At 41.4% G+C, this 25,885-nt stretch overlaps 5 protein-coding genes across 6 annotated transcripts; 3 read left to right on the plus strand and 2 right to left on the minus strand.

The window, feature by feature from the left end:
* Window positions 1-188: 188 nt before the first annotated feature.
* Sur (Sulfonylurea receptor) lies at window positions 189-25,822 on the minus strand. 2 transcript variants are annotated; one of them, XM_070277577.1, is made up of 23 exons: window positions 25,036-25,818; window positions 21,221-21,486; window positions 20,991-21,166; window positions 20,428-20,643; window positions 19,803-20,361; window positions 19,637-19,749; window positions 19,162-19,299; window positions 18,930-19,092; window positions 17,975-18,872; window positions 16,431-16,692; window positions 14,361-14,498; window positions 14,143-14,279; window positions 13,874-14,075; window positions 13,219-13,817; window positions 13,023-13,162; window positions 11,583-12,226; window positions 11,166-11,323; window positions 3,894-4,089; window positions 2,946-3,726; window positions 2,309-2,436; window positions 1,242-1,536; window positions 623-819; window positions 189-559 (listed from the first exon to the last, which is right to left on the minus strand). In XM_070277577.1, exons 1-23 carry the CDS (start codon window positions 25,209-25,211, stop codon window positions 413-415), a joined length of 6,729 nt encoding a protein of 2,242 aa, XP_070133678.1. In that variant the 5' UTR covers window positions 25,212-25,818; the 3' UTR covers window positions 189-412. The 2 variants fall into 2 exon arrangements, with proteins under 2 accessions (XP_070133678.1, XP_070133679.1); XM_070277578.1 differs by lacking the exons at window positions 189-559; window positions 623-819; window positions 1,242-1,536; window positions 2,309-2,436; window positions 2,946-3,726 and having other exon boundaries at window positions 3,948-4,087; window positions 25,036-25,822.
* On the plus strand, window positions 4,329-6,037 carry LOC108124425 (UDP-glycosyltransferase UGT5-like). Its single transcript, XM_017240084.3, has 2 exons — window positions 4,329-5,033; window positions 5,096-6,037. Exons 1-2 carry the CDS (start codon window positions 4,339-4,341, stop codon window positions 6,003-6,005), a joined length of 1,605 nt encoding a protein of 534 aa, XP_017095573.2. The 5' UTR covers window positions 4,329-4,338; the 3' UTR covers window positions 6,006-6,037.
* LOC138925714 (UDP-glycosyltransferase UGT5-like) lies at window positions 7,223-8,920 on the plus strand. The gene is made up of 2 exons (XM_070276835.1): window positions 7,223-7,911; window positions 7,969-8,920. The coding sequence occupies exons 1-2, from the start codon at window positions 7,223-7,225 to the stop codon at window positions 8,870-8,872; spliced, it is 1,593 nt and encodes a 530-aa protein (XP_070132936.1). The 3' UTR covers window positions 8,873-8,920.
* On the plus strand, window positions 9,674-11,125 carry LOC138925914 (UDP-glycosyltransferase UGT5-like). Its single transcript, XM_070277579.1, has 2 exons — window positions 9,674-10,073; window positions 10,132-11,125. The coding sequence occupies exons 1-2, from the start codon at window positions 9,733-9,735 to the stop codon at window positions 11,033-11,035; spliced, it is 1,245 nt and encodes a 414-aa protein (XP_070133680.1). The 5' UTR covers window positions 9,674-9,732; the 3' UTR covers window positions 11,036-11,125.
* Fum4 (Fumarase 4) lies at window positions 14,538-16,195 on the minus strand. Its single transcript, XM_017240088.3, has 2 exons — window positions 15,943-16,195; window positions 14,538-15,875 (listed from the first exon to the last, which is right to left on the minus strand). The coding sequence occupies exons 1-2, from the start codon at window positions 16,126-16,128 to the stop codon at window positions 14,607-14,609; spliced, it is 1,455 nt and encodes a 484-aa protein (XP_017095577.2). The 5' UTR covers window positions 16,129-16,195; the 3' UTR covers window positions 14,538-14,606.
* Window positions 25,823-25,885: the final 63 nt, after the last annotated feature.

Raw genomic sequence — 25,885 nt, forward strand, 5'->3', positions numbered from 1 at the left:
CCTAGTTCCCAGCTGGACTATATTCCCTGAATATTCATTCAAATTTCGAGTGCAGAAGTAGCCACTGTGCCTGTCTGAATCCTAATTGGCTGTTACTTTTGTTACTTGAATAAAATTAAACTCGATTGTAACCAGTTATTCTGATTTATTTCAAACTAAAATACAATATATGGAAAGTCGTTTTAGAAAATAAATACATGCATATTTTGGACTAGTACAAAATGCTGTTCAGATCACATACATTAAACAAATAATAAAAAATATATTCCATTTAAGACTAGTACAAAATAGTATAAGGGAATAAATACTTTACAAAAATATATACTTTACAATAAATTCAGCTGAATCGTTAATTCTACAAAATATTTTAAACATTTCTTTCAATAAATAAGTATAAGGCACAAAAAAAATTCTACCACTTATCCGAGCCCTTCTGCAGTAAATTATTGAAAACAGATCCCGGCAACTGTTGCAGCTCCCTAGGATTTCCATCCTCGATTATCCGTCCCTGATCCAGGACAATCAATCTGTCATAGTCCAGAATGGTGGACAGGCGGTGCTGGGGAGCGAAGGATAATAGCCAAAATATAGCCGTACTAGAGAGGATTAAAAGTAAACTCACGGCGATTGTTATGATGGTGCGCCCTTGGAAGGCCTGGTCGGCTGCCTTCAGGAGTGCATTTTCCGTGGAGCTGTCCAGGGTACTTGTTGCTTCGTCGAGAACCAGACAGGCGGATCCGCGCAAAATGGCACGTGCCAGGCAGAGCAGTTGTCTGTGTCCTGCGCTCAGGTTAATGCCCCCATCACAAAGCACGGTATCTGGAAAAAAATGTAAGTTATTTGGGGTTTTGTTTCTATTTACTGTTCTTGCAATTTTTCACTTCAATAGAAGGGAATTGGAAAACAATACCATTTTAAAAATTACCTTCCCACTCACTTTAAAACCTTCAAAAGTTAGCAATGTTCAACATCTTCTTGTCAGCTTGAACTGAATATTTAACATATTATTCAATCGAACGCGGAAAAGCACCCAATATGCATCGCCTCCCAGAAAAAAAGCAAAAGTCTTACCCCCCTCTGACAAGTCGGATAAAATGGAATAAGATATCAAGCTGACTTCCATTATTTTTTCATAGGGCAAATGCTGATCCCAAGGACAGCAAAAAGCCACTTCAAGTGGTTGTTTATTCCAAACGACAGCAGAAACCCAAACGAAAACCAAAAAACCGAACCAAACTCACCCAGGCCGAGAGGTAGGTGGCCGTTGACGAACTCCTTCAGCTGCGCCAGCTCCAGGCAATTCCACAACTGCAGGTCCTGGAAGTAACCATGTGGATCTAGATTTTCACGTATGGTTGCATTGAACAAATGCACATCCTGCGGTATAATCGACAATCTGGTTCGCAGCTCGTCCGGTCGGATTCGTTTGATATCCACATCATCAATGTAGATGTGGCCTCTGGTCGTTTGCAGGACTCCGAATAAGGACAGGCCCAAGGATGATTTGCCGCTACCCGTTCGACCACAAATCCCAATCTATTGAATATTTCATAAAAATTGCACAGAAAATTATTAAAGAATTTTTTTGTGTAAAATCTGAATGGGAAATTAACATTATAATAAAAATGGTCATTTTATTTGGCCATTAAATTAAATGGCCAGGTGCCGGCAATTTCTATAAACAATCATCAATCAAAATATATATATATATATGTAGGGCATATAATCACCAGCTCAGGACAATTAAAACCTATTAAACGCCATGGCAGTTTTAACAGCTACAGTTAGTATATCAGACTTTTCGAATTTTATGATTTATTATCGCATCATATTTTAACACTCTAATTTAGAAAAGTTTTTTTTGCAAATCAAGGAATTGATGACTCAAAAAAAATGGTATAACAAAATTACATTTTTATTGAAAACTTTTTATAAAAATATGTTTTAATTTCTTCTTTTTCTATAAAGTTTTTGGCAAGAGTACAAGGTTTGTGATTTTATTTTTTCATGCTTTTATTTATTGTTAAATATAAATTGACTATAAAACTGGGTTGACCCCAAACGATTATATTTTTAGTGTGTTGACTATTTAATTTCAACCCCAATCAATATTTGCCAACATATGCCATATAATATTTGAGTTTCTAGTATTTTAGGCAAATACTCTGCGGCTATGGCTAGTTTGTGGATGAAATACACTCTCTATTTGGCGAGAGAATCAATTGTTGTGTTATTTTGCTTACTGCTTAGATTTCGGTGCATTTCAATCGAAATTGAAAACTGAAATTCGAGTATGTTTTGTACTCACCCGCTGGCCTGCAGGAATTTTCAATGTTAGGTTGCTGATGACATTTTCCTCCTGTCCTTCGTACCGCAGACTGACATTATCAAAATTGATGTCGCCCCTCTGGGGCCAAGAAATTGGTACACTTTGGTCTAAAAAAAAGAAAATATTTATCTCTTATTTGGGCCTGACAGTTTAAAGGGTAAAGGTGAAAGAAATGGTAAGGTATGCTTCTTGGTGTTGAACAAAAGTTAGATTATGCGATAAGGAATGTATATTTGGCATTTTTAAGGAATGTATAGACCTTAAATTTAATTTATACATTTTAACTTAAATTTGAAAAGATAGTTTTATATTTTTGGGGATTTTTCACCTGCACCACTAGTCTTATAAGTAACATTTTCATATAAATTACTCATACGACTCGTGGTACAACTTGAATACGAAATGATTTTTTTAATTGTTACTAGGATTATAGTTTCTGAATAGTTTATAATTACACAACCAAAACCCTCAAAAAGGACAAGTTTAAAAGATAATTTCCATTGATCTATAAGTTCACACCCTGATAATCCTTTGGTAATTACATCCTTGAAAAATGGAAATTCAATGATGCATGCTAAACGCCCCGAGCCAGTGGCCAAAAAAGGTGAATACGTACAGCGTTCAAGCTTCCTGGCCGGCTCATTTGGCAGGACGACCTTCTCGTCCTTGTCCTGCGGCGGCAGTTGCTTATCTTTAATCACCGACGTCTTTGTCGTCGCCTGTTCCACCTTGTCGGCGTCGCCAGCTGTCGCCGTGGGGAAGTTTAAGGGGAAGTTTAAGTGATTGCCGTCGCTGTCGCCAGTTGCATTGCCTGCATTTAATTTATCAGCATTTGCTTCAGCCCCTCCTGTCCCGTTATTTCCTCCTGCCACTGGTCCAGCTCCTGCTCCTGCTCCTGCTCTGGCTCCTGCCGCAGTTCCAGTTCCATCTTCATCAACATCACCGGCAGCTGTCGTTGCGCCTGGGTAAACTTTGTCACCGGCAGTCGACATCGACGTGGACAAGGACGACCTATCGACTTCAGCTCTCACATCTTCTTCGCCTTCGAGCGTCCCCAGATCCTTATCCTCGTCCGCATCCAGGGCATAGTGGGCGATGCGTTCTACGGAGCCCGCATACATCTCCATATCAGCCAAAAGTTTTACAACCCAATTAAGGTAAATCGGCACCAACAACGTGTAGTTTATGGCCAGTCCCACCAGCGACGGTGTGGGATTCAGTTCCGTGGAGGAGACAGGCGCAGAGCCGGTGGCGGCGGAGTCTGGCGGGCTTTTATTGACAGCATAAGTTTCGGTTGCCTCGCTGTCATGCCGCATTCTGTAGTTGCTGCAACTGAGACTCGCCGTTGCCAGGGCCGTCACAGTGGCCACAAAAACAATGCAGCCACCCAAATAGTCCTGCCGGATGGAATACATTAAAACGAAAGAAAAAGACTGATTAACTAAAAGGAGAGAGAGCGAGTGTCTTGTGTTTTATGGAAAAACTAAATATTAGTCACTCAGATTTAGTATCTAATTCACTTAATTTTAAGCTCAAGAATATAGGATAAGAAAGGATACTTTACCAGGGATATGCCCAACCATCGATGGCTGGTATTTAATAAAGCAAATGCAATTGTGTTTGCCTCCAGACGTTTGAATAGAATTTCCGTGAAACGAGTCTGTTGATTATATGCTCGAATAGTAGTTACCCCTTGGATGGTCTCGGCCAAATGAGATATGACTGGGGAATTGGTGGCATTTTCAATGCGCTGGAGCTCTCTGAAAAAAAAAAATTGAGATTAAATAGTAAGTGGCAATAGTACGCTGCCAATAATCAGATGATAAATAAAAGCCACTATCTCTTCTGGGCCTCGCAGATTAAACAATACTTTTGAAAGCGATAAGACAAGTGTTATCATTACGTGAGTCTACAAAGGTTTTTCCAATTGTTTGGGGGTTACCACAATTATAAGGTTCTGAGGGAAAGAAATGTTTATTCAGTTTAGTTTCAACTGCCGGCTCGTCACCATGGCTGCCAATCCGTGTCGGCTCTTAATTTTGGTTTTGGCCTTCACAGGGCCGATGAATAGAATTCAAAGTGCCAATATACTGGGCCTCTTTACGAGCCTAAGTCCCTCGCATTTGATTATACAAATGTCCACGGCCAAGATCCTGGCCGAAAGGGGACACAATGTGACTGTGGTTACGGTCCTTAAGCCGTTGGTCACCCACAAGGACATTAATCTAATCCAGGTGCCACTTAGTTCGGAGGATGCCCAGCGGCACAGTGAAATAATTGGATCAATGTCCAAGAACGACAACAGCAATATTATAATATCCTTGTTTGGGATGTTGAAACGCACGGGCTTCATGTTCAGGAAAATGGTGAACGCTCTAAAGGATCCACGTGTCCGCGATTTGTACCTCAACAATGGCAATAAGTTCGACCTTGTCATAGCCGGCTATTTCATGAATGAATACCAACTGGGATTCGCCAGAAAAGTGAAAGCTCCCATTGTGCTTGTGGCTCTGATGCCCCCAAATCAGATGATAGGTCCGCTGATTGGCAATCCCCTGGAAGGATCGTTTTTATCTGCCGACAAGGACGCAGGAGAAAAGGGTCAAGCCTCATCCTTCCGCCAACGACTGACAAACTTCTTCTACGGCCAATTTTTCAAGCTTTTTAATTACCTTTCTGAAAGGCGGAATATAGACTTTTACAAGTGAGTAGATCCCTAGATAAGTCAAAGATTTTTTAAAATTTATTTAAAATTTTGATTTTTAGCGAACTTTTTGCCGATGATCCTTTGATTCCTCCGTTCCAGGACATGGTCAAGAATGTTTCACTGATTTTCTTTGCTTCCCATGGACCGAGTGAAGGACCTATCAAGCCTCTCGTCCCGGCGGCCATTGAAATTGGTGGCATACACATCAAGGATAAGCCAGATCCGCTTCCAAAGGACTTGGCCAGTTTTCTGGGCAACGCCACAGATGGAGCCATTCTCTTGAGTCTCGGTTCTAATGTTAAGAGCAGCCATGTCAAGCCGGAGACGGTCAAGAAAATGTTCAATGTCCTGTCCAAGCTGAAGCAGCGGGTCATCTGGAAGTGGGAGGACCTGGACAAGACCCCTGGCAAGTCGGAAAACATTCTTTACTCCAAGTGGCTGCCACAGGACGATGTCCTGGCTCATCCAAACACCAAACTGTTTATAAATCACGCCGGCAAGGGTGGCATTACCGAGGCGGCTTATCACGGGAAACCAATGCTGGCACTTCCGATTTTTGGAGACCAGCCGGGTAATGCGATCGCCATGGTCCAAAAGGGTTTCGGTCTAACCCAGAGTCTCCTCACCCTGGAAGAGCAACCCTTCCTCGAGGCTATCCAGGATATATTGACAAATCCCCAGTACACTGAAAAAGTGTCCTCTTACTCCTCCCTCTATCGTGATCGGCCAATAACTGCTCGGGAATCTCTGATTTACTGGACGGAGTATGTCATCCGTCATCATGGAGCTGCCCACCTGCAGAGCCCTTTGGTGCACATGAACTCCATAGCCGCCAATAATTTGGACGTGTATGCCTTGATTTTTGTAATTTTAGGTGCCATTGTACTTTTAATAAGATTAGGTTTCAAATTTGTTATCAAAAGTATAGCCTCGAAACCAAAAACAATTAAAAAGCATAAGAAGCAGTAGGACTTTACGAATTTTTAGAAATAAGTAGAGAATTTTGTAGTAATCTTTAATATAAACATATTTTATAAAAAATCACAGGCAATTAACAATATTAATAGCAAATTTGTTCAATAAATTAAAAACAAACTGTCTGATTTTATTTCAAGAAAAACCTTATCAACGCAGGTCGCACCATTATTAAACCAACTTATCAGTTCATTTGTACGTTTTAAAAATAAAAACATTTAAAATCAACTCTCTGTGCTGTGAACAAGTCATTTTCGGAAAGATTTTAAAAATGTACAAGCTAGCTCTCACTTTCCTGTTCACCATACAATTAATTATAGTTTCTGCGGAGGATTGTGCAGTTGAAAGTGACGATAGTCTATGGGAGGATCCGAATGTTCAGTGCAGCTCCTTTTGCTTCAAGGCCCTACATCCAATGCTTCGATATGTGGAAGCCAATCATAGGAAGTGGAACCACAACGAGGGGGACCTTCAAAGCCAAATAGAGGCCATTGATAGCAAACTATCATCCTTTCTGAGTTCTCAAAAAAAACTTGAAGAGAAAATTGATAATTTGGAAAACCTTATCAAAAGCTGCTTATCAAAAATAAAGTTTGAGAAAAACATCGAAAATGAACGTGTAACAGAAACAACTTACCAGAAGCTCGGATCAAAAACTATATATTTTGAGGATAAAATAGAAGTAACATGGCAGGAAGCCTTTAAATCTTGTCAGTTGAAGAATCGTACTCTGTTAACTTTCGAAACCAAGGAGGAAATCAAGCCTATATTTCCGAATTTAAGGTCAATGGAATACTGGATCGGAATTAATAAAAATGAACAAAATATTCCCTGCGCTAGCCTTACAAAGTATGGACATCTTAGCATTACATCGAGTCCAATCTGTTCCGAGAAACATTTTTTTATTTGTCAGGACAATAATACATAAAAAATCAAATTATTCACATTTTGTAAAAGACTTTCTTTAAAAATAAATTAAATTGTACACCAGTTTTTTGACTTTTAACCTTTAACTTTCTACAATAGGCAACTTGATTAGATCTATGAGTGAAAAGCTCCCCGTAATACTTACTTTTCTTTTTCAACAGTTTTGTAATCAGTTAGCCCTAAGCCTGATAATAAACATAACCTGATAAGAATTCTCTTATAAAGAATGGTTCGTGGCGATTGGATTAGTCGTCTTCGGAAAGTTGAATCGGAAAGTTGCCAATATGATTCGATTTTCGGGAAATTGGGTGCTCGTGTTGGGCCTCTTAGTATTCCTAGGATCTGCGGAAAGTGCAAATATCCTGGGAATCTTTACCGTGCCCCAGCCATCACATGTCATTGTGCACATGTCCCTGGCAAAGGTCCTGGCGGAAAGGGGACATAACTTGACGATCATAACCTCAATTGAACCTCCGATCAAGCACAAGAACTTTAACATTATCCGAGTGCCACACTCCAAGGACGAAGAACGAGACCTCAACGAGGCACTCGTCAACATGGCCAAGATAGACGGCGGAGTGCTCTCTCAACTTCTTAACATGCCAAAGTTTTTTGATGTTAACTCCCGGATAATGACCAGCGCCTTGCGGGATCCGCGTGTGGTGGATCTTTATGAGAACAAGGACAACCATTTCGACCTGGTCATTGCAGGATACTTCATGAACAACTTCCAGCTGGGCCTGGCCCAGAAACTTAAAGTTCCCGTAATTATCTCCTTCTCCCAGCAACCTGTGGAGTTCATGGCCAACATGGTGGGTAATCCCAGGTCGCTGTCCCATGTTCCAGGCATATTGACCGCCGTGGAAAAGGGCCAAGTTATGTCCTTTTCCCAAAGATTCCACACGCAAACTATCAGCTGGCTGCAAAGGATTTGGCTGGCGCAGTACGACTGGAATAATAGCAAAATCTACAGGTGAGAAGTTAATAATTTTATATTTAGACATCCAATTCTGAGAATTAAGTCCTTTAGATCTCTGTATGGGGATGATCCTTCAATGACCGCCTACGAGGATCTCTCAAAGAACATATCACTGATGTTCTTCAACTCGCATGCATTGAGTGAGGGACCCATTCGACCCAATGTTCCAGCTGTCGTTGAGATTGGTGGGATTCAAATAAAAAACAAACCCGATCTTCTGCCTCTGAATATGGCAGAGTTTCTAGGGAATGCGACCAAAGGAGCTATCCTGTTAAGCCTCGGGTCTAATTTAAAAGGATCTCATCTCACTCCAGAAATGGTTCAGAGCATGTTTAAAGTTCTCTCTAATCTTCCCCAGCGAGTGATTTGGAAGTGGGATGATCTAAAGAATACCCCAGGAACATCAGACAACATTCTCTATTCCAAGTGGCTGCCACAAGACGATATCCTAGCTCACCCGAATATCAAACTATTTATAACCCACGCTGGAAAAGGAGGCACTTCCGAATCCCAATATCATGGTAAGCCCATGTTGGCTATTCCCTTTTTTGGCGACCAGCCAGGAAATGCAGGCGTTTTGGTGAAATCCGGTTACGGACTAAGTTTATCTTCTTTGGACTTGAATGAGGAGAATTTCCGAAGCAGCATCGTCAGGATTCTAGAGGATCCCTCTTTCACCAACAACGTTAAGGCTTTTTCGGACCTCTACCGAGACAGACCTCTGACGGCTCAAGAAACTGTGATTTACTGGACTGAGTACGTTTTGCGACATCGAGGAGCTCCTCATCTACAGAGTCCTGTGGTCCACATGAGCTTTATAGCTTACCACAATATAGATATCTACATTATTTTAATACTTATACTCTCTATTGTCGTCGTATTAACTAAATTTGTATTCAAGCTTTGCATAAGAAAAATCAGTAACGCTAAGAAACCAAAAATCAAGAGGAAATAGGCTAGTTTTGTAACACATTTTCTTAAATAATATAATTTAAAAATCACAATGACTTGCTGTTCTACTGATAAGCGTGGGAATCTCGTAACAAATTTCTATTCAACTGATAAGAACATAAGTGATAGACTGATATCACTAATCAGAAAAAATCGCCAGACAGCTTGTGACGGAGCCTGGTCACCAGCAGCGGTCTTGATAAGATTATTTTGAAGCAAAAATAAAAAATATAGAACCATAAAAATATAATAAAATGGTCAAATAAAAATTATAGTTGGTTTTATTTAAATGGTATACTTTTTGAGGAAGGTTAGGGTTAGTTGTTAAGAACCCTTTGTATTTAAGTGATTATTTATCATTCAAAAGTTTGCTTATCAAGCTGATAACACTTATCAGCTTCGTTCCGCATATACGTTTTTTGATAAGAAACAAAATTTATAGAGTTTAGTACATATATTAAATGGGTTTTGTATTAACCATTTAGTAGAAGACAGAACCTCCCTTAGCCAACATGCGATTATTTTCGGGAGTGCTCTCTATTATAATTGCTCTACTGAGTATATTATCTTCCGGACAATGTGCCAATATCCTGGGAATCTTTACGGTACCCATGGCCTCTCACACCATTGTACATCTGTCGGTGGCCAAGGTCCTGGCCGAAAGAGGCCATAACTTGACGGTCGTAACGCTTTACGATCCGCCAGTTAAGCACAAGGACTTCACGGTTATTCAAGTGCCTCCTTCCCAAGAGGACGAACAGCAGCTGAACGAAGTAGTCGGGGGAAGTAGCCGCCTCGGCTAGCAAGGGCTTGCTGGCCTCTTTTCTTAATACTCCAAAGTTCTTCAGTTCACTTTTACGGATAATGGAAAACGCCCTAAGAGATCCGCAGGTCAAGGCACTTTATGAAAACAAGGACAACAAGTTTGATTTGGTAATCACTGGATATCTACAGAACGATTTCCAGTTAGGAATCGCCCATAAGTTGAAGGTGCCCGTCATCGCCGCCTTTCCCCAACAGCCTCTGGAGTTCATTGCCTCTATTGTCGGCAACCCCAGTTCCTTGTCCTCAGCGCCGGGCATGTTGAACTCTGTGGAGAAGGGCAAGGTCATGTCCTTTGGCCAGAGACTGAAGGAAGTGCTCTTAAGTTGGGGTCATAGTGCAGTTATAAAATTAGTAGAACATCGCAACAGACAGCGCTACAGGTATCTATTAATAATAAACTCGTTTTTCCAAAGATTATTAAAAAGTATTCCCTTTCAGATCGCTGTTTGGAGATGATCCTTCAATGCCTGAGTATGATGATCTCTCCAAAAATATAACGCTAATGTTCTTTAACTCTTATGCTCTCAGCGATGGACCCATCCGACCCAATGTCCCAGCTGTCGTTGAGATTGGTGGGATTCAAATTAAAGACCAGCCAGATCCCCTCCCTTCGAATATGGCAGAGTTTCTGCAAAATGCCACCGAAGGTGCTATTCTTTTAAGTCTCGGTTCCAACATAAAAGGAACCCATCTCACTCCTAATATGGTTCAGAGTATGTTCAGAGTTCTTTCTAACCTTCCCCAGCGAGTGATTTGGAAGTGGGATGATCTGAAGAATACCCCAGGAACATCAAAGAATATTCTCTACTCCAAGTGGCTGCCACAAGACGATATCCTAGCACATCCGAGTATTAAACTTTTTATAACCCATGCCGGAAAGGGGGGCACTGCCGAGTCGCAATATCATGGGAAACCAATGCTGGCTATTCCATTTTTTGGCGATCAGCCTGGAAATGCAGAATCTTTAGAGAAATCCGGATACGGGCTTACTTTAGTTTCTTCAGAATTGAATGAGGAGAATTTCAGAAGCAGCATCGTTAGGATTCTAGAGGATCCATCTTTCACCAACAATGTCAAGGCCTTTTCTGAGCTTTACCGTGACAGACCTCTGTCGGCAAAGGAAACCGTGATTTATTGGACTGAGTATGTCCTGCGACATCGGGGAGCTCCTCACATGCAAAGTCCTCTCGTCCACATGAGCTTTATAGCTGCCCACAATATCGACATATATTTCTTGATAGTGTTATTTATTTACTTGCTTGCAGTCCTTTTTAAATTCATAATAAGACTTTGTAACCAAAAGCTTTTTAAAGTCAAAAAACAAAAAATTAAGAAAAAGTAAAAGTAATCTGAAAAGTTAAGAGTCTGAAGTTAATGACTGATAACATCTTATCTTATCCTAAGAATAAATGTGAAATTCTTGAATACAAAAGATTATTATTAAGTCTTAATCAAAGATTCCAGTTACTTACCTTGCGGAGCACCTGTAGAACTTCTGCACCACATAGTAGGCCCCACAGATGGGAAGTGTAAGGACCAGAAACCACGGAGTAATCGTGACATTTATCAGAATGGCAGATAGACAAAGCAAAGTCAATTGCAACAATCGCTGGCCGGTGGCGGCGATTTTCTGTTGACAAAAAAGCAGGAGAATTATGGACAATGAAGAGTATTTTTTTTTTTTTTTTTATGAACATAGGTCAAGGACTGTAGGGATGAAATAGCGTTGGCAACGCGTGCCTATCACCATACAATCTTAATCAAAGATTCCTACAGGAATCCGTATTTCATTGCGCAACAAAAAGTTTTGTTAAGGGGAGCAAGTAGGGGCGTGGGGGCCAACTGATGGCTAAAACCGACAAACGGATAACAGAAATAACAAATCTCACCTTATCAATGACGGCCATATCGTTGCTGAAACGATTCACGATGCGTCCGAGCGGTGTCACTTGGAAAAAATGCAACGTTTTATGCAAAATCGTTTGCAGCAGCTTATCGTGCAAATTACGACGGGCATTACAGCCGGCCCATTGTCCTGCCGGTGTTGATACCATGGCCATTATAATGCAAACACACGAAATTGCAGCATACATGCGAAAATAGTACGTGACTTCGTGCACCTCCGTCACCGTCTCTACAGCCACAATGGGGCCAACCATCGTCCTGCCATCCGGCGATCCATCTGGTGGAGTTTTGCCACCGACATGGACATCGCTCCAGTGCCGTAGCCAAACGTCCGTGTAGACACGCAAACACTGCCAAATTAGTGCCGTGATAAAAAAGACGGTGATTATGGGTAGACCGGCGGCTCGTATATACATTAGATATATGTCGTCCGATATTTTTCCATATTTGCGTTCGGTATCAATTGCAGGTCGTCCTGGCTCATGGCTGCCACCTGCCGGCGTCACGTGTCCTTCAGCATTTTCCGGTAAAGGCAACGATGTCACGTTTGCCTCCGATTCTTTGTTCGAGCCTGATTCACAATTGTCAGCGCAATTTATTGTGGTTTCCTTTGAGTCAATATTTACACCTTTATTTGGGTAGAGAAAGGAATATAAAAAAGGATGTTTTAAGAGGATATATTTAGGTGGATTGAATGCTAAAAAGATTTAATTATCTTGCCTTAATCTCTTCTAGCTTGAAAACCTTTTACAAACTAGTTAGTTGAACTTCTTTAACTCCTTTTATCCTTTGAAGGCCCTAAACTCTCTCACAAATCCCTTAAGAACGCATTAATAATTTCTAGGTAGCGGTTAACTAGTTGCACCGTCAAACTAATTGAAAGAAAAGTTCTCTTTCAACCTTATTCCATGGCCCGGGGAAAGGAGTCTTTGCCATCATCGGATGGAGTGACACTTGCAGCACTGATTAAATCGAAAGTTTAGCGCTGGAAACTCGCTGACTTATCAGCCAAATATTGATAGATCAATGCATCAAGTTAAGCCAAAAGTTTTCTGCCTTGCCAACTTTGGGCGCGCCCTTCGAATAAACTGTCTCTTTGAGTTACCGCTCGGGAGCTCCAAACTTTTGAAATCAAAGTTGATTTAAGTTTTAAGCTACATACGCGTGCATCCAGGATGCAGTCGAACTATAAGGAGCAGCAGGAGCCCCAAAGGATATAGACAGGAGGAGGAGAGTCTGCAGAAATATGCCAATATATTGCATGCATCCTGTTTGCAGCTTTTGGCTAATCAATATTCATTATAATTGATTGCAGGGCATAACCAGCATTTCCGTGTCGTTAGGAAAAGTCAATTTTCATTAAAATCGTTAAATTACAAAATCATAATTCTCTTACCAACAAAATCTGAAAGGACACAACTTACTTTTCTTGGGCTTTTCGTCGGAAGACGTTTCGGCCAAGTCGCATTTGGATTTCTGGCCATCTTGTTGGGAAATTCCACGCGGAGAGCTCAGATCAATGGCGGCGAAATGGACAATGGGAGGAGACTCTTCAGAAATGCTCCTTAAAGTGTAATAAATAATATAAAGATCTTTAATCCTTCAACTAGGCCTACTCACAATATAGAATTGGTGGCGCTCAGAGGATGATGATGGTTCTTTGGTTTGTTGGAACGCCGCATGGACATTCTTCGCAGGAACTGCTGAAAGCCTCCTCGCTCTTGATCATCCAAGGGATCTTCCGCGTTCTCCGAGCCTCGTCCATCATGGGGCTCTATGACTTTAACAGGTGCCTCAATGGCGGGCGGGGATGAGGCGTTTCGGGCCAGGGGCTGATGATGAACGCTCTGTGGGGGCTGCCAGGACTGGACGCGGGGCTCTGAAGGTACTATGGGGGCCAGGTCACTGCCATCGGCACTGCTTTCCGCGTAGCTACTACAACTAGTTGCCAGGGCGTTGCGATTGAGGACATCTCCGCTATTGGAACTGGAGGCGGAAGTGGCGGTAAGGGTACTCAGTCCGCTCAGGCGATGCCACGAATTGGTGGTACGGCTGCCCCTCCTGGTAAGAGTGTGCTTCCGACGAGGTCGCAAGATAACATCATCGTTCTGGCACTCATCGATGGGCAGAGGAACATCATACATCAAGTGCCGAGATCCGTAAATACTGGATCTTTTTCTTTGAAGACTAAAACTGCCACAGGGTCCAATGGAATAGGACTAAGAAATGGTCTTTAAAAAGAACTATTTATATTATTTTGGTACAGCTTACTTACAGCAGATATATGATCATCCTCCTCCTCCTCTTGGACAATATTTGGGGGCATATTGGCCACAGAAATACATCCACTGCCGTCAATGGTATCTGCATTACATCCTCCACCCGGATCCATGGTCACCGATATAGAGCGTTGCAAGCCCAGTTTGCTGACATTCTTCAGCAACTTCCAGCGCTCACAAGCCGTTCGTTCAACAGAACTAGATATAAGTTATATTTTATAAATTTTATTTAAATTTTAGCTTTAAGTTCTAATAAAATATCTACCTTTGTGTAACATATTCCCTCTTGGCCTTGCCTATTGCCAGGATTGAAGTCCATTTGGCGGTTATCTTTGGATGCATCAGTTCGATATCCGAATAGCTACCACAGGCTTCCACTTTTCCATTTTTCATAACAATTAACTATTAAATAAATTAAAATATGTACATATATATACTAAAAACTCCTTTTTTAAAAACCTTTCTAAAAACCTTAAAACTTACATATTCTGCCTCCTTAATGCGATGCAATTGCTGAGTCACTAGGATAAAGGTCCTGTTGGACTTTTGTAACATCTGGCGTATACAGTGCTCGAAAATGTGATCACCCACCTCATTGTCCAGAGAAGCTAAAGGGTCATCCTGGAAAGAGTTATCATAATAATCACTTTCTTAGTAAAATAAGATACTAAATAGAATAACTTTATTGATAATTTCCCTTCTAACACAAATTTAATAAGAAGATTCCACCTATTCGGGAGCCAACATTTTCTCTGGATTGATCCAACTCTCATAGTCCTGTTTCTCGATTCCAGCGTTTTGACACTCCTTCAGCAAAGTGGTGCCGTTCTGGTGGGCTGCCATCGCAATAGCGGCGGCCCTGTCATATCCAATGTGTGGACTCAGGGCAGTGACCAGCATCAGGGAGCCCTTCATGGTGGAGGTAATCTTTGGTTTGTTCGGCTCGGCACCCTTCAGGCAGTTCTCACAGAAGGAAGTGATGCCATCGCCCAGGAGTGTGATAGAACGCAGGACATTCGAGACGATCATGGGTAAAAAGGTATTCAGTTGAAAGTGTCCAGATAAGCCGCCAATGTTAATAGCTGCTTGGTTTCCCATGATCTGGGCACAGATCATGGTCATGGCCTCGCACTGGGTGGGATTCACCTTGCCGGGCATGATCGAGCTGCCCGGCTCGTTCTCCGGCAGCATCAGCTCGCCCAGACCACATCGCGGCCCAGATCCCAGGAATCGAATGTCATTCGCTATTTTCATCGTACTGACAGCAATGGTGTTGAGTTCCCCGTGAAGCTCCACCAGGGCATCGCAGGTGGACATCGACTCGAAGCAGTTGGGGGATGACTCAAACGGCAGGAAGCTTAGCTCGGCAATCCGCTTGGCGCACATGTTGTTGAATCCCTTCACGGTACTGTAACCCGTGCCCACAAAGGTGCCTCCAATGGGGAGCTTATACAATCTAGAAAGAGAGTCGTCCAGGCGGGATTTTCCATTAAATATCTGCTGATGGTATCCACTGAACTCCTGGCCCAGGGTCAGAGGCACCGCGTCCATCAGATGGGTGCGTCCGATCTTGATGATGTCCTTCCAATCCTCTGATTTTTTCCGCAACATCTCGCCGAACAGCCTCAAGGACGGATAGAGCTTCTCCTGCAAGTCCATGGCCACGGCCACACGAACTGCCGTGCTGAAGGTGTCGTGGTCGCTCTGCCCCATATTCACGTGCTCAATGGGATCCACTGGATCCTTCGTTCCCATCAGGCCGCCCAGGATCTTGATGGCTCCGTTAGCGATCACCTCGTTCACATTGCCATTGGTGTGATCTCCCGAGCCAGACTGCCAAATCACCAGCGGAAAGTGCTCCTCGTCGTACAGTTTTCCGGAGATGACTTCATCACAGGCCTGGGATATGGCATCGCACAGACGCTCCTCCATGCCATTGGCCTTGTTCGACTCGGCGGCGGCTTTCTTCACCATTCCCATGGCTCTAATAACCGAACGCTGTGGGTTTGTTTCAGATTTTTTAATAAATATCTATCTATATATTTTTAAAAAGGTCTTCTCGTACAGGCATACGTTCTTCGGTTCCGCCAATCGGAAATTTCATCAAGGATCTCATGGTGAGTGGTCCGTACATGCGGTCCAGGGGGATATGGATCGCTCCCTGGGCATCATATTCGACTCGGGTATCCGGGACGATGAGCCGGGCCAGCTTGTACATTAAACTGAAAATCTCCTTTTGATCGAACGACATTTTGGGGAAAATATAAATACATATACGGAGTAAACTAGCGAAGGGTCGAGAGAATAATCAAATTTGACTTGATCTTTAAAGAATAGTTATGTGATGTAGAAATTTTGTCTGATTTGAAGCCAGACCTTGACTCATAACTAAACTCTTAACTATCCAACTACCGTAATCAAAATTTTTGCTATTTTTGGCCAACCATGCCACAATGTAACAAAATTTTTACAACCGGCAGGGAACTTTACTATCAGCTCATATGGCTTATCGATTTCTTGAGTCATTGCTGACAGTTTTGATGACATCCTTACCATTATGACGACATTAGCCGAGGAGTATAAAGCCCGGGCAATGGCGATTCGTTGCCTTTGTCCCCCCGACATGTTGATTCCCCGTTCTCCGATTATTGTAAAGTCGCCACGCGGCATAAGTTCGATGTCCAGCTTGAGGGCACAGGCTTCTATCACAAAATTATACCTGTTTGGCCGAAAGGACTCGCCGAAAAGTATATTCTCCCGTATGGTGTCATTCAAAAGCCAAGGATGTTGCGAGACATACGATATGGTACAGGTTCTGGAAGTAAACATTCAAAAATTTAATTTTTTTTTAACCTTGCAATGTAAATATCTTGCAATCCTTTCAAGGATTCCTATTTAATGCTTGCTAGACTGTACGTACATAAATTTGCAAGCCTTGAAGATACCACAGCAGGAAGGAAAAAAAAAAGAAACCCGTACTCGAACTAACATAGACATTTATTACAGTAATTGAAATTATTGCACATTTGCCGTTTGCCAAGCCATGGAAATGGAAATGGAGCAGGCAGTCCTGCCTGGCAGTCCCGCAGGAGGAAAGCAATAGAAGCAAAGGGCATAGGATCGGATTGGTTTGGTAGGGTTTCGCCATGGGGCTTGCGGGTTTGGGGCACTGCAGTGGCACAGACTTGGTTTCTGCTCCGCGATTTCCACTTGTTAAATGCATTTGTAGTATGTATATGCCCATGCCCGCGCCCATCACGCCCCCTTCTTACTTGTGGAGTCTGCTCCACAGACTTCGCAGTCATTTTTATTTTATGTGCAATAAAATTAACAACGTACACACAGGCATTTTGTGATAAATTACCGAATCACGTGGCGTGCATTGAAACGACTGTTAAAATATGTTGAATGACTGCGGCGAATTCCTCCTCCATTCCGCTGCAACAATGCAAGTTCAGAACTATTCCACCTGCCAGCCGGTGGCTATATCAGGGATAGGATAGGAAACTGGGTTAGCTGGTCAATCGTAAAAAATAAATCTGGTTTTAAGAACCAAAAAAAACTCCAAGATACTTGTGGTTTTAGTAGTTCCTCCCCACAATAAAATCAATACAAACAGAAGTCAGAGACTAGGATTTAGAAGCCAGAAGCTAGTTCTAAAATAAGCTGTATATACTTCAAATGGCCCGGAGGTAATCTGCATACCAAAAAATAGGTGAAAATTATGCAATTAAATGTGATAAATGGGCAAACAAAGTTATCCTACTTGGGGCCATGGGCGAGGCAACTACTTCTGTTCGCAGAACTGAAAATGAGCACATAAATAGCTAAACAAATTTACATCAGGAGTGGGCTGGGGATGTCCTGGATGTGCTGGATGGGCTCCACCCATGTTGACACACGAGAAAACGTGCTTAATCTTGGCCAGAGGCATGTGCCTCCAAGGTACTCCTAAGAACAAAAACCAGCTTTTGATATGAAAATGTTTTTTAAACTAAAATAGGAAAATCAACATAAAAAGGGAGTTGTTGCTTCGGGCCAGGATTAAAGCTCCATGGTACTCTGCTCTAAAAATTAATCCCTAAAATGTTACTCACTTGTGCCAAAACATATTCCCTGCCAATAGAGGCATCTCCATGAGAAGAGCAGACAATAGCGAGGTCTTGCCACTCCCGTTCTTGCCCACAACGATGGTGAGCTTCCCCTTTGGCACCACAATCCCTGCCACATGCAACTGCACCACCGGCATCTGGCTCTGGGGCTGCCATGTGAAGAGTCCATCGTTGATGGAGACCGCGATGTCATCGGGCATTTTCAGCAGAAGAGAGTCCCGTCGCCAGCTGTCCGTGTTTCTGGCCCGGATCACCGAGAATTCCACGGGCTTCTCCACCACACTGCCCCCGCCAGCGCGCATCTTTGGTCGGATTGCCACGTACGGGGTATTTCGGAGAAGCTCCCGTCGCTGCTGGACCAGTTTGTTGTGCCGCAACTCTTGAGAGGAGGATGAAGAAAGGTCGGCACCGGCCTGCTCCTCGTTTTGCTGCAACAATGGGGTGGTGGATGTGGCTGGCACGGATTTCTCCTCCGTTGGGGGCTCAGGATTCCGCCATTGTTGGGCCAGTCGCTTCTCATTTAGTCGGTTCTCCGCCTGGGCCGTACGCATTGTCAGGTTGGACTTCTCCTGGGTCTCATACATGTCCAGGGAGGCGTCGCTCTTGCTCAATATCCTGGCCATATTCCGGATCCCCTCGAACTGCTTCTGGATCTCGCTGGATCGAAGGAAACGCTCCAGTCGTCGTGTGGACACTCTGGCTGCTATAATGATGGGCACTGTAATGGGAAATATCAGCAGGGGAACCGTCATCTGCTGGAACAGTGCCAGGGACGAAAAGAGCCTGCTGGGGTTTAAATCGAAGGACTCTCCTCGGGATAACCACACGTAGACGCCCAGGGTTACGAAAGTAATCAAAACGGTTGCAATGTGGGTAAGAACAGCTGTTAGGATATGATAATATTAATCATGGATTAAATAATCATTTTTGAAAAACATACCCATCAAGGTCCAGAATGTAGCATCTTTGTTGAGATACTTGAGCTCTTTCGAGCGGGCCACTTGAATCTTTTTTAGGAAGACCTCGTCCCAGGCATTCAGTTTTATGACTTTGATGCCAACCAGGGTGTCGTGTATTTTCTTTAAACGCTCATCTGTATATTTCTAGAAGAATACATATCATTCTATAATATATTCCATATAAAAATATACATTTTTGATTCAATTACTTACTGCAATAACCTCGGCATTTTTAGACATTGCATTTCCAATTATAAATTGCAGAGGTGTAATGATCAGAATACAAACAATAGAGCCAATAACGGCACTGATTCCCAAATTCAAATATAACAAGTAGATAACTACAATTATCTAGAAATAAAGATGTATAAATTATAGATTATTTATTTTCACTTCTAAAGCTAAAGTTTCTAGGCCAATAAGAACTACATAAATTCTGAATAAAATCAAAAAAAGGTTCGAAAAACCATTCACATTTATATGAAATCAAATTTATTGCCTGGTGATTATAAAACATATTAAAAACACTTGTAGTATCCAAGTCAAGGCTATCTCAGTCAGTAAACGCCATAAATTAGCTTCTTGTTGGCTTCGAACATCAAACGACACTCAAGTGGCACACAAGTTGCTCATAAATTTTAGAAAAACGATTAGACTATTAAATAGCTGGCCCATCCTGGATACGAACCTTGAAGGGAATGGCCCAGGCATAATGGATGATCAAGAAAAATTCCATGATGTTTTGTGCATCCTCCGTCATATGGTTGGTGATGCTTCCAATGTCATTAAGGTTATTTGAATCTGGAAATTATAAAGTTATTAACGAATCCTTTTTAGATAGACATATAACTCACCCTCTATACTATCCTTGGCTTCGGCATTTTTTGGTTTCTCAGCCGCAGAACCAGAAGGACACTCAGTGTTGGATTCGCTGGCACCGCAGCCTCCACCGCCCGCATTTAAAAGCAAACTTTTTCTATAAATTAGACCCCGTAGGGATGTTTTTATCCTGATGCCGGTCATATTGAGGATGTGCGTGGAAGCCTGCGACAAGGCGCCCTGTGTGAATGCGGTCAGCAGAACCAGCCAAGCGATGCACCAGCCATTCGCCAACAGATCCGACCAAGTTCTACAGTAAATTCTCACTTGTCCAATATTGGTGCCGAAAACCTCATCAAAATCTGTGCTTACACCGGAGGTAGTGGTAAGTTGGGCGGGCTCATTATTGACCGAATCGGGCATCGTAGTCCTGGCATAAAGCTCTTCGATATATTGAACGATTTTCTGTATGGCAATTGGACCAATCAGGGAGAATAAATCCCCAGCCAGTTTTAAAATGCCCCCCAAGGCAAACATTTGCCAACTGTTTTTTAAATAGCAGTACCATAAGGACGGCGAGGTGTTTGACTTTTTCTGTAATGAAAATGTTTTAATTAACATTTTTTTATCATTATACCATTTCTCATATAAAACACCCACTGCCTTCTCCGTGTAGATATACAAAAAGTGGTCGTAATGCGACCTAGCACTATCCTCCAATTTCATTTGCCCCAAATCCTCCAGTTCCAGTGGCTCTTTGTAGCCCAACCACAGTAGGGGGGTTAGCCACCAAAAGCAGGATTTTGAATAAAATGTGGCCAGAGAATGCTTATAGCCGATTCTCTCATAATCGTCCATATAGTCGTCATGGTATTGCTGTAAAGTCAACACAGAAGAAATGATTTTTTAATCTTTATTTTCTTGTTGGTTTATTTTTATTGCAACTGTCCTGCGGCCAAGCCAAAAAGAAATAAATAAAACACACGTCAAATAAACAGGCATTAAGCCTAAAATCTCAGCTTAGCCTCAATTAAAGTTTAAACATGCAAATCACATTAGGATGTTGACCAACGATTATGTCCACTGGGTTGGATTTTGTTTTGGTATTAAAAAAGGTGAACTTTAAAGATTAAGCCTTAAGAAGAAAATGTCTTTTAAAGTAAATAAAAAATAGGAGAAAAATACTACATTAGATTATTTCTAGAGAATAGATTTTCACTTACCTCTTTGTAGATGGTATAACCGTCTAAGGAGGCCAAGACGAGCATACACGTGGCTGAAATGGCCACAAGGCACGTCTGGAGCTCCCACAAATCCTCGTAGTACACCAACTCAGACAGCTCATTGGTTCGCAGAACAAATGTCAATATCTCGACGGCAGTACTTGCATATAAAAACACTGGAAAATATGAAAATTTGAGGGAGAAAAATACACAATAAACACCTGACCCACCTGTCGCCTTTTTGCGCTCCACAACACGATGATACAGCATTAGCATTAGAGTCAAGAGCGTTGATAGAATTGCATTCCATATTTCTCCAGACCCTATTACAATCAAAAAGTTCTGCTCACGGGGATTGGAATCAAAAAGTAGGTTAAGCTGGGGGACACTATGATAGGGCAGCAGGGTCCGGGCGAATTCTAAACTATTTGCTGCCAAAAGGATCAACGAAACAGCAGCTCGTCCATTGTGGAATAATAGTAATGTTTTGTGGCACCTGTGATGAGGAGACAGGAATATGAATAAAGCATTTATTTCTGGAATATCTAAATATTAATATGATAAAAGATTATATCTAAAAATCCTCCCCAATTCAAATCCAACAGCTACGGTAAAATCCACTTCATAAAATATGCATGTATAATAAAAATTTAAGAGCCATCAGGCATACGTTCACGTTTCTATAATTAAGAGTTCTTCCTAATGATATTGATTTCGTGTATCGGGCCTTGAATATTTATTTATATTTGAATGCACCCTTGGCACAAAGTCACGTGTAGATGCAATTGAGATTCCATTCATTCAGAGACTACTTTGGCACGCGACGCGGTATTTTTCGAATCCAGAATGGTTTGTGTTTTTGTTTCTATTTCGCTGCGGGATACCGAAGACTCTCAATGGCCTATGCACTTCAATTCCGGATATCAATTATTGGCTTTTAAGTGGTTTTTCGATATGTAAAGTGAAAGGTCAGATTTGTTAATGTAATTATAAAGTTTTATTAGTGTTGCACGCTGAAGAAGTGAAAATATTGGGTTTTATTTTTTTCGATAACCAAAACATTGCTTATTTGGATCCGATTCTAGAAAGGAATACCCCAAATGATTTGTAGAACGATTCTCTTTAAATCTGCATCAAAACCTGAAATGCAAATTTTTGATCCACATTTTTCATATTTTCCTGATGGACCCCCTTCCGAAATCCAGGATATCCATATGGGACCCGCTGCGATGGCCATATCTTCCGCAATTTTCATCCGATTCCAAAAAGGAATACCCCAAATGATTTGTAGATCGATTCTCTTTAAATCTGCATCAAAACCTGAGATCCAAATTTTTGATCCACATTTTTCATATTTTCCTGATGGACCCTTCCGAAATCCAGGATTTTCATATGGGACCCGCTGCGATGGCCATATCTTCCGCAATTTTCATCCGATTCCAAAAAGGAATACCCCAAATGATTTGTAGATCGATTCTCTTTAAATCTGCATCAAAACCTGAGATCCAAATTTTTGATCCATATTTTTCATATTTTCCTGATGGACCCCCTTCCGAAATCCAGGATTTTCATATGGGACCCGCTGCGATGGCCATATCTTCCGCAGTTTTCATCCGATTCCAAAAAGGAATACCCCAAATGATTTGTAGATCGATTCTCTATAAATCTGCATCAAAACCTGAGATCCAAATTTTTGATCCACATTTTTCATATTTTCCTGATGGACCCCCTTCCGAAATCCAGGATTTTCATATGGGACCCGCTGCGATGGCCATATCTTCCGCAATTTTCATCCGATTCCAAAAAGGAATACCCCAAATGATTTGTAGATCGATTCTCTATAAATCTGCATCAAAACCTGAGATCCAAATTTTTGATCCACATTTTTCATATTTTCCTGATGGACCCCCTTCCGAAATCCAGGATTTTCATATGGGACTCTCTGCGATGGCCATATCTTCCGCAATTTTCATCCGATTCCAAAAAGGAATACCCCAAATGATTTGTAGAACGATTCTCTTTAAATCTGCATCAAAACCTGAGATCAAAATTTTTGATCCACATTTTTCATATTTTCCTGATGGACCCCCTTCCGAAATCCAGGATTTTCATATGGGACCCGCTGCGATGGCCATATCTTCCGCAATTTTCATCCGATTCCAAAAAGGAATACCCCAAATGATTTGTAGATCGATTCTCTATAAATCTGCATCAAACCCTGAGATCCAAATTTTTGATCCACATTTTTCATATTTTCCTGATGGACCCCCTTCCGAAATCCAGGATTTTCATATGGGACCCGCTGCGATGGCCATATCTTCCGCAATTTTCATCCGATTCCAAAAAGGAATACCCCAAATGATTTGTAGAACGATTCTCTTTAAATCTGCATCAAAACCTGAGATCCAAATTTTTGATCCACATTTTTCATATTTTCCTGATGGACCCCCTTCCGAAATCCAGCATATCCATATGGGACCCTCTGCGATGGCCATATCTTCCGCAATTTTCATCCGATTCCAAAAAGGAATACCCCAAATGATTTGTAGATCGATTCTCTATAAATCTGCATCAAAACCTGAGATTAAAATTTTTTATCCATATTTTTCATATTTTCCTGATGGACCCCCTTGTGAAATCCAGGATATCCATATGGGACTCTCTGCGATGGCCATATCTTCCGCAATTTTCATCCGATTCCAAAAAGGAATACCCCAAATGATTTGTAGAACGATTCTCTTTAAATCTGCATCAAAACCTGAGATCAAAATTGTTGATCCACATTTTTCATATTTTCCTGATGGACCCCCTTCCGAAATCCAGGATTTTCATATGGGACCCGCTGCGATGGCCATATCTTCCGCAATTTTCATCCGATTCCAAAAAGGAATACCCCAAATGATTTGTAAATCGATTCTCTTTAAATCTGCATCAAAACCTGAGATTAAAATTTTTTATCCATATTTTTCATATTTTCCTGATGGACCCCCTTGTGAAATCCAGGATTTCCGTATGCGACCCCCTGCGATGGCCATATCTTCCGCAATTTTCATCCGATTCTAGAAAGGAAAGCACCAAATGATTTGTAGATCGATTCTCCATAAATCTGCATCAAACCCTGAGATTAAACTTTTTGATCCATATTTTTCATATTTTTCTGATGGACCCCCTTGCGAAATCCAGTATTTCCGTATGCGATCCCCTGCGATGGCCATATCTTCCGCAATTTTCATCCGATTCCAAAAAGGAATACCCCAAATGATTTGTAGATCGATTCTCTTTAAATCTGCATCAAAACCTGAGATCCAAATTTCTGATCCATATTTTTCATACTTTCCTGATGGCCCCTTCCGAAATCCAGGATTTCCATATGGGACCCCCTGCGATGGCCATATCTTCCGCAATTTTCATCCGATTCTCTCGATCGATTCTCTTTAAATCTGCATAAATTAAATATTTCATCTTCACGAAAAACTTTAATAAATAAATCACCTACACATATGTTTAAAAATATTTTCAGGCAAAATAATATATCCAAAATATAGCATCGTATAAGTAAAATACTCCAGCTCCCCGTCATCACTCCAATATTCGTATTTTCTACAAACGCAATGCGCTAAATTTAAACAAATGTGCCCATTTGCTTATACACGGATGTGGCTGGGGCATAAGTAATTTCTCGTTTTTGTAGAAGGAGTGAACTGGATGTGTAATATCTAACGATGATCCCATTAAGCCACAACCAACAGAGCTAATCCGAAGCGAATTACATCTGACCCTATTTTAGCACATGCTTTACGCGATTTAAGAAGAAAAATCGTTCTGCCAAGAGAGCAAACTGATTGTAAACAATACAGACACATGTTTGTACTTGTAGTATATACTTGTATATGCAACACGAACAAAATAAACTTAAATTCGCTTTAATTTTAGTTTAAAAATGTGTCAATTCAGCTTTTTCTGAACTACCTGTTTTGTGACTAAGTGTGTGATTCTTTCTCACTTTTCTAAGCAAAAAAATAAACTTAATTAAATGGAAACTTACTTTTTGTACTTGATAGAAACAAATATACAGCAACAAAGTAGATGAATGATTTTTAAACACGCCAAGACGAGTCTCACATGGTCAATGCCACAAACATCTGTATTTAAATTATCATAAATAGAGCGTACATGCCCATTTAAATGATCACAGTGTATTATATTGAACAACTGCTTCATAATGGCCAATAAAAGCGAAGCATATAGCCAGAATTTAATGATGTTTGCTAACGTTCACGATGGCGCCGGCTTCTCGTTTTAACTCTCCAACGATTTCACTTTTCTGATTTCATTTTTCAAAATATTTTCCTCCCGTTGCGTATGTATTCTTTCACATTTTTCTTTAATATTATATAGGTTGGTTATGATTCTCGTCGAGGCATTCACTTTCAAACTTTCGCGTACAACAGGTTGAAAATCAAATACAGAAATTCCCAATATAAACAAACGATTTCGCAATTGGGGGAATATGCACTGGGATTACTTCTAGCGCAATACAATGTGCTAAGCGAGTTGTATCCAAAATTAATTTTCTTCCCAACAGAGCACCCGACGCATTCACCACAGTTGCCATTCAATTATTATTCTTTTAAGTAATTTTTTTTCCCCCCCCTTTTTGTTTTTGGATAAACAAAATATCAGCGAGAAATTTACATATACGGCGCACGTTTCCCGAGATAAAGAATCTTTTCAAGAGAGAGAAGAAAAGCCCGACCGATTGCTTCCGAGCATGGCAGCACACTAAACGAGCTCTCCGAAAAAACGCCGGAAAAATCACAAAGACGCCGCAGCCACCGATCTGGTGGATCCCGCACGTGCGCGGTGGAGAAATGCTTTAGCTTTTTGTGCAACTT

The sequence above is a fragment of the Drosophila bipectinata genome, chromosome 2L, assembly GCF_030179905.1.
Source record: "Drosophila bipectinata strain 14024-0381.07 chromosome 2L, DbipHiC1v2, whole genome shotgun sequence".
Taxonomy (NCBI): domain Eukaryota; kingdom Metazoa; phylum Arthropoda; class Insecta; order Diptera; family Drosophilidae; genus Drosophila; species Drosophila bipectinata.

Excerpts from the sequence above, each read along its gene's own strand:
- Fum4 (XM_017240088.3), bottom strand. The coding sequence starts at position 16,128 with ATGTCGTTCGATCAAAAGGAGATTTTCAGTTTAATGTACAAGCTGGCC. Across the intron at positions 15,876-15,942 it reads GAACCGAAGAACGTATGCCT|CGTTCGGTTATTAGAGCCAT; the intron begins GTACGAGAAGAC and ends ACAAACCCACAG.
- LOC138925914 (XM_070277579.1), top strand. The coding sequence starts at position 9,733 with ATGGAAAACGCCCTAAGAGATCCGCAGGTCAAGGCACTTTATGAAAAC. Across the intron at positions 10,074-10,131 it reads CGCAACAGACAGCGCTACAG|ATCGCTGTTTGGAGATGATC; the intron begins GTATCTATTAAT and ends ATTCCCTTTCAG.
- LOC108124425 (XM_017240084.3), top strand. The coding sequence starts at position 4,339 with ATGGCTGCCAATCCGTGTCGGCTCTTAATTTTGGTTTTGGCCTTCACA. Across the intron at positions 5,034-5,095 it reads CGGAATATAGACTTTTACAA|CGAACTTTTTGCCGATGATC; the intron begins GTGAGTAGATCC and ends TTTGATTTTTAG.
- Sur (XM_070277577.1), bottom strand. The coding sequence starts at position 25,211 with ATGAAGCAGTTGTTCAATATAATACACTGTGATCATTTAAATGGGCAT. Across the intron at positions 14,076-14,142 it reads AGGGAATATGTTACACAAAG|TTCTGTTGAACGAACGGCTT; the intron begins GTAGATATTTTA and ends ACTTATATCTAG. Across the intron at positions 11,324-11,582 it reads ATATGGCCGTCATTGATAAG|AAAATCGCCGCCACCGGCCA; the intron begins GTGAGATTTGTT and ends TTTTGTCAACAG.
- LOC138925714 (XM_070276835.1), top strand. The coding sequence starts at position 7,223 with ATGATTCGATTTTCGGGAAATTGGGTGCTCGTGTTGGGCCTCTTAGTA. Across the intron at positions 7,912-7,968 it reads AATAATAGCAAAATCTACAG|ATCTCTGTATGGGGATGATC; the intron begins GTGAGAAGTTAA and ends TAAGTCCTTTAG.